Source organism: Peromyscus maniculatus, chromosome X (assembly GCF_049852395.1).
Source record: "Peromyscus maniculatus bairdii isolate BWxNUB_F1_BW_parent chromosome X, HU_Pman_BW_mat_3.1, whole genome shotgun sequence".
Taxonomy (NCBI): Eukaryota; Metazoa; Chordata; class Mammalia; order Rodentia; family Cricetidae; genus Peromyscus; species Peromyscus maniculatus.
The window spans coordinates 100,256,753-100,269,587 of record NC_134875.1 but is presented as its reverse complement, the minus strand read 5'-3'; the positions used below and the strand labels follow the sequence as shown (position 1 = coordinate 100,269,587).

At 33.2% G+C, this 12,835-nt stretch overlaps 1 protein-coding gene across 11 annotated transcripts in view; it reads left to right on the top strand.

The window, feature by feature from the left end:
• Dmd (dystrophin) overlaps positions 1-12,835 on the top strand; it is a 2,251,111-nt gene that overhangs the window by 1,000,529 nt on the left and 1,237,747 nt on the right. For 10 of the 11 annotated variants that reach the window (XM_076562037.1, XM_076562042.1, XM_076562039.1 and 7 more), the window contains 3 exons: positions 8,284-8,463; positions 8,782-8,910; positions 11,287-11,457. In XM_076562037.1, coding sequence (XP_076418152.1) covers positions 8,284-8,463; positions 8,782-8,910; positions 11,287-11,457 — 480 coding nt within the window. The remainder of the gene's footprint in view (positions 1-8,283; positions 8,464-8,781; positions 8,911-11,286; positions 11,458-12,835) is intronic. The other variant, XM_076562041.1, reaches the window with a different exon arrangement.

The following is a 12,835-nucleotide window of genomic DNA, read 5'->3' as shown; positions in this document are numbered from 1 at the left end:
AATATTTTTACTCTTTTCTATATGAAATATCATAAAGTGTACAAGTTACCTTTAACGTATTCATGAATACTATCCAGAATTGATTTTCTGTAATCTCTTATTATCACAGATATATCTTTATTGCTGCTTTCAAAATGATCAGTTTCAATCAATGGCCAGGATTTCCTTAGGAGGCTATACAAAGCAGGAACTTAAAATGTGGAACTTACTTTCCATAGTTCTGGAGACTGATGGTCCAAGATCAGTAGTCAAGAAAGTTGTTAGTAGTTGTACTTCTTGATCTTCACATTAGTCTCATCTATGGACATATCTGAAAACCAAATTAATCTTCTTATAATAACACTAGTCACATAGATTCATTATCACTATGATATTAGAACAGTTGCCTCAGTAAATTTTCTATTGCTGTAGAGTCATACTCTGAAGTACCGGCATTTGGAACTTCATCATAAGAAGTATGAGAATGTAAAACAGACTCTGACAAGGGAGAAGCCTTAAATATAGATGATTTCCATAACAATGCATAAAGAACAAGATCTAGACATGAAAGTAATTTGAAACTCAACTAGTTGCATTTTATAAGCAAGAGGTAATTTAAAGTTATAACAAATATATTCTAGAATCCTCATAAAGATTTTTCCTCGGTTTTCTAAAGAAGTATAATTTGCATTAACTTCACAAACAAACAAACAAACAAAAATCAAAACAAAACAAAACACATTAAAATTCCACATCACAATACCTTTTGGTAAGTTCTCAAAGTTACAGGAGGTTTGAATAATCCGGAGTTATGGCTCCAGACTGAGTCTTCATGCCATCTCCTTAGTTCATTCACAGTTAATGTACTTTCTTGTCAGAAATTGTACTAGACAAAGCTGAGGTACCTATTGATATATCAAAGCTGCTGGGTCCCCAACATCCCTCAGTCATTCCTAGTTACAGCATCCTGGCTGGCATACCCCAACCTCTACCCTGAAGTCTCCAGCTTAGGGACTAAGCTGGGTTGGGCTGCCCTTCCCAACAGCTCCTCTGTTCCTATATAACCCGTTTTGACTACATTGGCTATGTGGCCCTTTTGCCTTTTTGGTCTCTTGGCCTACTGGCCTCTTGGTCTTCTGACATTCCCCCTCTCCTCCTGCCACTCCTCACATTGCTTGGTCTAGTTTGAGAGGCATGTTCACTCAGAACTCTCCCAGATGTCTCTACCACTTCTTGTTTTCTTCCTTTTATCTGTAATAACAACTTCAACCCCTTAGAAGCATTTATGTCTTCCTTTTATTTTTTGAATTCACTCTTCTATAGTCAACATGGTCTTCTATATGCTGTAGCTTTAAACACATGATCCTTCTGCCTTAGCCTCCCAAATGCTGGGGTTACAGGTAAACAGCACTTTGCTCAATCATCAAATAACATTTTAATGCTTTAAAAAACAAATCTGATTAGTTGTATATAAGAAAATCAATTCTAAGTATCTCATTAATGAACAAATTTACTTAGCATTAGCTGAGACACATGAAAGTAAATATTTGTGTGATTAAATAGGCATTTACTCATGATTATAATTTTTAGAAAGTAGCAGCTCTAGCAAAGTTTATTTTATGTAATTTTCTGATTTAACCACTAAAAGATTTTATTTATTCTAATTTAGTGTAATTATTGAAAATATCTGAGTCATTTTAAAAAGCTCCCAAAACTCATAGTGCCATCTAAAACCTAGGAGTTAAGCATGATTCCCTAAAGTATCCTTGTCCTGTGCTATTTTGGTTCCATTAGTTTCTTTGTAATGTACATTTACATTGTTTTATAGAAAGAGTTCTCTAACAGAATCAATAAGAGAAAACATTGAATTATATTTAGCATATTAAATAATGCAAAATAACTGATGTCAGTATAAACTGATACTGACGACACTGTAGATATGAGAAAGAGAATAGCCAGAAACATGTAGAAGTGTCCAGAGCATAGACAGAAAGTACTAGAATGAATATGGCCAACAGACTGTTCCTGAGAGATAGAATGAGGGAGAGAAAGAGAGAGACTGAGAGGAAGACAAAGAGGATGCAACAAAAAAAGATGAAGACTGGACAAAAGAGAGAGGCATAAAACAGGAAGAGAAAATAGGAAGCATAACTAATATAGCAGGGCTATGAAATAGAAGGAGTAGCTGGAGATAGAAGCTCTTGAGCTACATTTAGTATAGTGGGGGAGGAGAGAGAAGAAGAGCTGAAAGGAGCCAGGATACTAGTGTGGATTATAAAATGTATAAGAGTTATTTGTGATACAGAAAGAGCCTAGGCCAGCATGCTCTTTGGTATGCTAATAGCCACTACAGATAGCCATTTGTCCCTTCTGCTAGTGATAAGATAAATGGCCCCTTTTGGTAGTGGGGGTGGGGGTGTGGTGGGGACACAGCTGCAAGTCTAACTGCCACAAGAATTTGGGGAAATGGAGTTACTTTTGGCCCTGGAAGTGTTTACATAGCTACCCATGGAACAACTTATTTTACTTTTCACTTTTATTTCAGGGGTAAGTATTTACAAAATTCAACATTGTAGCTAGAGTTTTCCTGCCTTGCCCACAGTCAGGACAAATCTCTGTCACCCGCCAGTCCCACAGCTGCTCAGACCCAACCAAGTAAACACAGAGACTTACATTGCTTATAAACTGTATGGCCGTGGCAGGCTTCTTGCTAACTGTTCCTATAGCTTAAATTAACCCATTTTTATTAATATATACCTTGCCACATGGCTCGTAGCTTACCAGCATCTTCACATGCTGCTTGTCATGGCGGCAGCTGGCAGTGTCTTTCTCTGCCTTCCTGTTCCTCAATTCTCTTCTCTGTTAGTCCCGCCTATACTTCCTGCCTGGCCACTGGCCAATCAGTCTTTTATTTATTGACCAATCAGAGCAATTTAACATATAGACCATCCCACAGCACAACATAAAGGACAATTATTAGTTTCCTAAATTACCTTTTTCTTGCCACTTCAATTATAAAATGTAATGCTTATTACTACTCAATAAAATCTCATCTCAAAATGTCTTTCTGTTTGACAATGTTTTCTTAGCTACATGTAGAAACTACCTGGGGAAGTTGCACTATATACAAATGAGTGGACTCCTTCTTGGAGTCTTTCATTTAACTGGTCTGCCCAAATGTAGCTAGCACCATAATATTCTGCACTGTTGAGCACCACTGGAAAATATCACTTATATAAGATACATGATTTTCAAGCAGTCTGATGAGATATTTATCCAAACCTTTTAATTATGTTCTTTGTTGTTTTTTTTTTTTTAAAAAAAAAACATCTCTTTCATTGTTTAAAGAAATCTAATTTCTTTTCCTATTTTGTAGGAATAATTCACTCATCTTATGACCCTCTTAAATACAATAGTATGAGAACTATTTATTTCTAAAATCTGTTACACTATCATTCTGATGAAAAATTACATATCTTTTTTTAAAAGAGAGCATAGTAATTTATCTGTGAAGTGAAATATCACTAGCAGATCATTAACTTGGTACAATGAATGCACCAAACAGCTGTTACTTAGAAAATAGGACATCTGTTAAATGCCATTGAAGTCACTATTCACTGTCATTAGAGTTATGGCTATAATTTCTGTTCTGCACATTCTGTGTTCATGAAAATCTTTAATAGATGATGCATGATTAATAAAATTTCAATACACATTGCTATAAAATCCAATATTTAATGCTTTATATTATTCCTTAATTTATCATTATACTATTCTGTTGCACAGTCTAAAAGTAAAATATATCCTACAATTTAAGCCATGATAATATGCAAGGTCTCAAAAAAGTAATCAATAGAAAGTTCAATCATGTGTAAAGCATATTAGACTGCATTATGCACTCTTGAGGAGCACAACACACCTACACAATTAATTTAAATTTAAATATAGATTGACATATAAAATTGAAATTTAAAAATCCCAATGTAATAAATTTCCATCTCTTAATTTTGTTTCAATTGCCCAGTTTCTCATGATCAGAAATGCTAGGATAGTTACACATACACTTGTATTGCCCAACATTTTAAGATATCTTTTATAAGTCTATTAAGCAATCCATCATCTATATTTTAGTGCATAAGATATAAATAATGCCTAAAATAAAATTACTACAATATCCCAATAAAGAGAATTATAATATAATAAATGCCTGTAAAGTACATATTTGCATAAATGTGTGGTTAGGTAAAGATATAAACTGTAAGTAGACTTTCTTAAGAAACTATTTTAAAAGGATTGAATGACTGCACTGTGCCATTATATATAGACATTATCCTTAGAATAATTGTCATGGAGAAATTTCCAGAAAACATACAGAGGCATTGAAAACTTGGGAAAACATGTAATTAAGATAGTATGATATTTTCAAGCCCAAATGAGCCCTGTCTTGTATTCCTGGAGAATAGTGCCTATATGTTTGTTTCTGTGAAATTAGATAATTATTCCAATACCTTTTATAAGCATAAAGTTAAAAAAAAGAATATCAACAGAAACCAACAGAGTAAGATTTCCCATCAAAAAGTAAATTCACGACTAAGTGTATTCACTTTAGTGTATGTACCTCACCATTTCCAAAATCATCTTCACTAGTACCTATGAGGAATTGATATGAACACATTTTTCACATTGTCCATGAATACATTGCAAATATTCATAAGAATAAATTAATTGGTTATACCAATTCTACCATGGTAATGAAACCACAGTAGCTTTTAACAATTTTGTGTATAAGTAATAGTATATTTGTTTACTGGAAATCGTCAAACTTAGTTCTTAATATATCTGCATCTACCTGCTCACATATTTTACCCATCAAAATGTTAACATTTGGAGAAATTATTGTTTCAGTAGAATTCTGCTCATGTATCAGAATTTTCCCAGGGGTCTTCCCTGAGAAAATCCTTTCCAGAATCCTGTGGATACGTCCAGCATAGGGTTATCTGAGGAAAAAATGTCTATGTATATGATGCTTGTTCATCTGTACACTTTCTCTAAGACAAAATTCTATCTATAATGCTTCAGCTCCATCCTCACATTCAGCTCCTCTTTGTCCCTTCTTATTCTATCCTCTCATAGCCCTAGTAATAACTAAACCCCTTATGCTTTTGATCTCATCTTCATCCCCTGTTCCTTCATCCTCTATCTTTCCTTCTTCTCCTCTCCTGACCTGATTCAAATCCACTTACAGTCTTCAGAAATTTTTCTTGCTTGAACCATACTCTACAAAAACTCTGCGTTCTCCCCACATCTCTGGCCACAGGACTCTGTTCTCACCAGGAATTCTGCTCTAGTCCTTTTTGTGCAAAAAGCCCTATTGTCCTGAGTTAATCACTCTTCAATGCTACTAGACCTGAAAGAAAGCAATAGGTCAGAGCTGTTTCTTCTGTTTGCCATATGGCCTATTAGTATATGAGCACACAAGAATTTCATATCAGAAGATAGGTGATATATATTAAACCTGAATAATACCAAATATTCCATGATAAATGGCTGCCCTCTTGAAGTACTACTTGGTCAGTCAAGGCATACCTTATTATATACAGCTGAATCTCTATAATATATTCTTGCAGCTCACTGCACTCATGCTAAACATTTTGTGCTGCATCATGAACCCATTGCTATCACCTATGCAGTTCTAATTTCACTGTTCTTATGTCTCCAAAAGTATATACAATTATCATAGAGGTCAAAATATTACATAGTAAATATAATCTTACTTTTTCCTCACCTTAAAATCAATATAAGGCGCTTACACATAACAATTTGAGGGAAAAGCAAACAAACCAACAAACAAAAACCCTAAGTATAATTGAGTATAAAAGCAGGAATAATCTTTTCATCTGTATCATTTTATCTTTTATACCTAGAACAACAATAGCCAACTTGTATGTTTTTACAGTATATATTTTAGCCACTAGTATACAGATTTTTTTAAAGAGTTGAAATCTAGTCCATATATATTCATTAATAAATGAGCAACGTCTGCCCAAACCTGCTACTTTCATATTCCAAAAGACATTTAATAGTATTATATGTGGCAATTATACAGTAGTGTCTGGAGTATAAGAGGAATACAATAAACACTCATGATTGATATCTGAACAAATGGATTTTGTGAAATGCTAGTCTCACTCATGTACAAGAAATAGTACCTACAGTATAAGTAATCATTTCTGTCATAGCAGGAAGATTAATCAGGCACAAGTTACCTCAGTACCAGTATTTTAATGTTAAAATGTGAAGAAAAACACAAATATAAAAATTCATAGATGAAAATTATTATTTGTTGCATACTTAGTTGTTCAATCAGTGTTTTAAAACATATTTATTTATTCTTTCTGTTGATTTGATGTCCAAAGAAAGAATCAAAAAATAAAACTGAATGAAATTAAGGACATAAATGTGCCTAGGTGTGGTTGAGGGGGATTTTATTATAAATATGAGGTAGAGGACATCTAGAGGCCAACAGAATAGACTGCACCATGAAGGAAAAGAAGAGGGGGATGTAGACGAAATTCTAAACGGTCTTATTAAATAAGAAACACCGAGCCAAATACAGAATTAAAAGCGTAAGCGATCAGAGCACTAGAAAATAGCCTTTAGCTTGCTGTCTTTCTCCTCAGAGCGAGCTTCTAATGTCTAACTTCTCTCTCTCTCTCTCTCTCTCTCTCTCTCTCTCTCTCTCTCTCTCTCTCTCTCTCTCTCTCTCTTTGGTTTTTCGAGACAGAGTTTCTCTGTGTAGCTTTGTGCCTTTCCTGTAACTTACTCTGTAGCCCAGGCTGGCCTCGAACTCACAGAGATCTGCCTGCTTCTGCCTCCCAAGTGCTGGGATTAAAGGCGTGTGCCACCACTGCCTGGCTAACTTGTCTTTTAATTGCCTTTCTGTTCGGCCTTCTTATTGGCTCTAAACCCAACCATATGACTTCCTTGTCACTGCCTGTCTATACAGACTTCCAGGTCTCTATGGTTCATACTGGAATTAAAAATTCGTGTCACCACTTGGCTGTGTCCTTGAACACACAGAGACTCTGCCTGCCATGTGATTGGATTAAGGGTGTGTGCCACCACCACTGGACTTCTGCTAAATGGCTCCTTTTAGCTCTGATTCCCAGGCAACTTCATTTAGCAACATACAAATAAAATCACATTTCAGCACAAATAAAATATCACCATGGGGGAGAGTAAGAGAGGAAGAAAAGAGAGAGGATTGCAAAGAGAACCAAGAGTGGACACTGAACCAAGAGAGAAGTAGCCAAAATCACTGAGGTTATATAGCAAAGAGAAGGTAGGGAAAAGGAAGGAAAGCTTAGAGGCTAGAGATGATTAGGGTAGGGGCTAGTTGTGGGAAGTGATGAGGAGCCAGGACTCTGTAATTAGTACCGATGGAGAGCCTGGTGAACAGTGTCTGATTTGATATGTTAATAGGTGCTACAGTTAGCCATTTGTCTGGATTTCTTTGAGACCTATCAAAAGCTGTAGTAAAGGACCAAGAGTGATAGTGTGGAGAAAGATCACTATAAGGAATTCTAGTGTGTTACATAGACAGAAAGAGAACAGCTAGGAGTGAGAAATCTCCTGTCTGATAGAGATATCTTCTTTACATAGAACACTTCTATGTTGTTCTTGCATAATTTTTATTCTACTTGTGAACTTATGCTGATTTATTATTGCTATTCCTCAGCAATTTTGTCTTGTTTTGACATTGGATTTGGTTATTAAGACATTGGCTTCATTTTAAATGACTTTTCTTCTTTGTATGTTTTGTGTGTTTTTATTTTATACTTTAGAAAACATTGTGAGAAGGGTTCATTAAATTTAATGAGGTATCAAAAATATTTGTCCCCAAAAGGCTGAATATATTGCTGTAGAAAAATAATAAAATCATAGTTGTTTAATCTTCTAAAAATAAGTATTTTTTTGTAAATGAGTCTTAAATTGTCTGCCATTAGCTAATGCATGATCAAATTAATAAACATACAAAATTAAATTAAAAGTCTGTAGGTTTAGTTATTAAACATGCATAATTATGAGTAATAAATCAATTACATTTGTATAACAATATACATCCTATATACCCAGCAATGAAGTTACAATATATACAGGAAGAGTTCATGGCTCATAAACACATGGTTGTAGGTTTATGACCCTACATAATCTTTGCATAGTAACCAAACTCACAACCCTTTCACGAACTTTAATGGTATATATGGGGTTTTACTTGAAGCTTAATGTTAATTTTTTCTACAGGCTACTCAGAAAGAGATTGAGAAGCAGAAGGCTCACTTGAAGAGTGTCACAGAACTAGGAGAAGCTTTGAAAACTGTGTTGGGGAAGAAGGAAACTTTGGTGGAAGACAAACTGAGTCTTCTGAATAGTAACTGGATAGCTGTCACCTCCAGAGCAGAAGAATGGCTAAATCTTTTGTTGGTAAGCAAAGAGGCAGAATCCTTTTCCACTCCTCTTTGTCAACAAGCAAACAAAACAACAACAACAAAAAACAACATCGAAAAAAGAAAATAATAATTCAGGAATGATATTTGTATTTGCTAATTCAAGTACACTCTATACATACTGATATACTAGAATATAATTCTAAGATATTTGTCTATACTTAACACTGTTTTCTATTTTTGATATGTTACTTAAAGGAAATTAAAATACTACATTTTTTCTTTTTATAAAATAGAACAAATGTTTTAAGAATTTTGTCTAACCAGTAACATGATATGTTTCTATACAATTCAGGAATACCAGAAACACATGGAAACCTTTGATCAGAATGTACAACACATCACAAAGTGGATCATTCACACAGATGAACTTTTGGATGAATCTGAAAAAAAGAAGCCACAACAAAAGGAAGACATTCTTAAGGTAGCAAATAAAATATTATGAGAAGTAGTTTGCAAACTGCACAAGTTATGACAATCATGTTTAAAGTACGAAATACCAAAGACTTTAATAAAAAAGCATAGCCCTCTCTATTTCTTTCCTTTCTGAGTTGCTTCCTTCTTTTGATCATTCATCTTTTTCTTTCCCATTTTGCTATCTCCATTTCTTTCATATTTTCCTCCTTTTATAAGAAGTAATGACATTGTAGAGTTCTATAATTTGGATATTTGTCCAAGTTCATATCTGACCTTTGTATACTCAGTCTCAGCTCACAAAGGATTAAAAGGATTTATTTTTCTGTCATACTTTAAAATCATTCTTATTTTAATGTCAGTATTCTTACGTGTTTCATGAACAATTTCTTATCCATCTATATATCCCACATTAAATACTAATTTTTTATCTACTAGTGCCAAATACCAATCTTAGAGTAGATTCAGTATCTCTGTTCTAAAAATCACTAAGTTCAGAGTGCTCCAAACTCTGAGAGTTTTAAATACTTATATCATTCCACAGTAGAATATACCATACCATGCAACACTGTTTCATGTACAAAAATTTCTAAAATATTACACAGAATTAACATTAAGCTAAATGTATAGTTGTTTATGAAATATAAATTATGTTTTGTTTGTTCATTGGCCAATCATTAAGATAGCACATTGTACATGTTCATATATTCTAAAATCTAAAGTATAAAGTACTTTCTAAAGCATTTTGAATAAGGAATATTCAACATGGCATTGTTCATTATCATCAACTTATTTAAACCAAGTTTTATATAATATACATATAAATAGACACAACATCTTACAATAAGATATCTCATATTTAAACTTATTATCCAGGCATCCTTTGTTCTATGTCACAAGATCAGCTGAAACTTTGCTTTAAAACATGATTTATACAAGATATATGAAGTAAAAATATATCTTCTTAACACTTTATCTCTAATTGATGTTATTTTCTTTCTCAATCAATTTAAAAGACTTGATTTTTTTTACAGAACTTATTTAAATTAATAATTGACTATGGTTTTGGTTGAAGTTTTTTTTTTCTTTGTGCTTGTCCTGGATCTCATTCTGTAGACCAGGCTGGCCTCGAACTCACAGAGATCAGCATGCCTCTGCTTCCTGAGCACTGGGATTAAAGGCATGAGCCACTGCTGCCATGTGTGAAGTTTTAATTAATGTGTGATTATTATTACTGCTTAAAAATTTAACTATTATTATCATTTCTGTCTTTATTTTGGTTATTCATTTTATTTTTATTTTTAAACTATGGCCATGGCAGGCTTCTTCTTCTTCTTTTTTTTTTTTGTTTGTTTTTTGAGACAGGGTTTCTCTGTGTTGTTTTGGTGCCTCTGCTGGATCTCACTCTGTAGGTTATTCATTTCTGAAGCAGGATCTTCCTAAACTATTCAAGCTGGTAACTTGAAGTCATTATGTAACACATATTATCTTTTAATTTACAAACTTCCTGTCAGTCTTTCAAGACTGTTGGGTTCATAGCTATACACCACCATAATCAGCTTATTTTCTCTTTTGTGCCATGGAATTTGCCTGTTTTAATAAAGTACTAAAGACATTCTAGTATATCTCAAACATATTTACCTCATTGTCTGGATTGTATCTTGATATGGATTTATGTTATACTCTGTAGTTTTAATTCATAATTGATTATAATGAAAGTAAAGTTCATGTAAAAATTTTGATATAATATAAACTGGATATTTGACATATGGGCCCTTTGGCTGCTTGGTTTATATGCAGTACTCCTCCTTTTATAAACAATGCAGGATATTTATGCACTAGAGAATCAACCTTTTCCATGATATTTAAGAAAAGAAAGAAGATCTCAGAAGTATCAGAAAACTATATAAACATGTGCATTGGTTATTTTCCCTCCTGAGCACATAATTCAGTGGTGCCATAACTATTAATTTGAGTAAGGATAATAGAAAATAAGACTAAATGAATAATAATAAGCTTGTTTCCAGACAATAACTAGAAGCCAGGACATTTCCCATTATCCTTCCTTAGACCAAATAGACAGATTATACATACATATATATATATATATATATATATATATATATATATATATATATATGAATATAATAAGAATACTAGGGTAGTATTTTTTCTACTACAAAGATTCATTCTATGGTCACTCTTAATTGAAATTGGTTTTATTATTTCACTCTGTTCTTCTGCATGTATGCCCACTTTTCTCCTTGTCATGTCTTCCCCTCCCTTTTCTCCTCTGCCCCTCCCTCCATTTCTCTCTCTCTTCCTCTGTGTCTGCTCCAACTTTGATTACTAACTTAAAGCCCTGTTTCTTGCTCATGGAATATAGCGTTTAAAGGCCGAAATGAACGACATCCGCCCAAAGGTGGACTCCACACGTGACCAGGCAGCAAACTTGATGGCAAACAGAGGTGACCACTGTAGGAAAATAGTAGAGCCTCAAATCTCCGAGCTCAACCGTCGATTTGCAGCCATTTCTCACAGAATTAAGACTGGAAAGGTAGGAAGATCTACTCCAAGGTGGAAACTTGTGCTAAATGATCTCTTGAGAAGGTTATGCAGTACTCTGAAGGGATCAAGAAATCCCCACAACAAGGTTTTCAAAAGGAGTAAGAAGGCCAAAATACACTTAAGGAAAATTTACCACTGACTATTACGGAGATAAATCTCTCTCTTCCTTTCTCTATAGCTTTCTTTCTGTCACACTTTTCCTGCCACAGCTATGCTAGAACTGCACGCTGCAATGGTTTACATTTGTACTTTCAGGGGTCACCTACAATAAATTAACAGAGCATGCCACAGGTCAAAAAAAAAAAGAAAGAAAGAAAAAGCACAAAAAGGCATCTATCTATACTAAGCACTACTGAAATAAATTTCTAAATATAATATTGCTCGTGTGTAATGCATATCAAATATCCACCATGAGGCCTTGTACATCTGCATGATCTAGGATATCTGTACCTCTTTACTTGTTATGCACATTTGTGTATATTATTTGTTCATGCTAATTGCAAACACTGTGACGAAATCATTTGGTTATGCTGAAATGCTCAAGCCGTGAAAGCAAATGAGTGTGAAACTTAAATTCAATATTTCTGTAGTTTTGTATGCCTATTTATCTTTATTCTATTTAATGAAGAACTGAGGAGTATGTTTTTTTGCATGATAATCTTCATATTTATATAACATGTAATGGATATAAAAAAACTATTAAGTAGAATGCCAAAATATGTAAATACAGGATTATAGAATGTCAATGTTTTGGTGAAGATTTGAAATGCAAGAAATTATTTGAAAATGTATCCAATGTAGTCTGATACATTTTTTCAATATAATATGGAACACATGCAAATATAAAATATGTATAAAAGAAGCACATATTTATAAATATAGTTAAGTCATGGAATCAATATAACTGAGAAAAGAAATATGTATTGATTAAAAATTTAAGTTTTTCCTTATTTCTCTTAATTAATAAAAATTGCTACATATCATATTGACATTGATTGTGTTAGGGTTCTGAAATGATAACTATACTTTATCATCACAGTAAAACTAAACACACAGAGATGAATTATATCTGATGATTTGCCTATTTATTGATTTGTAGAAAAATTGGAGAATGTGTTAACTATTTTCATAAATATGGTCATCAAATTATATATATATATATAATTATAAATATATATATATTTATAATTGCTAAAGTTTCTAAGGCATTGCAAAGTCAGAATATATATATATATATATATATATATATATATATGTATTTAGGTATGATTCAAAATATATAAAATGTAGTATCAGAAATTATAAATAATTTGTACCATCAATTATCCTAAAAATTCACTTTCCAAAAATATGCAGTGCATAACTTG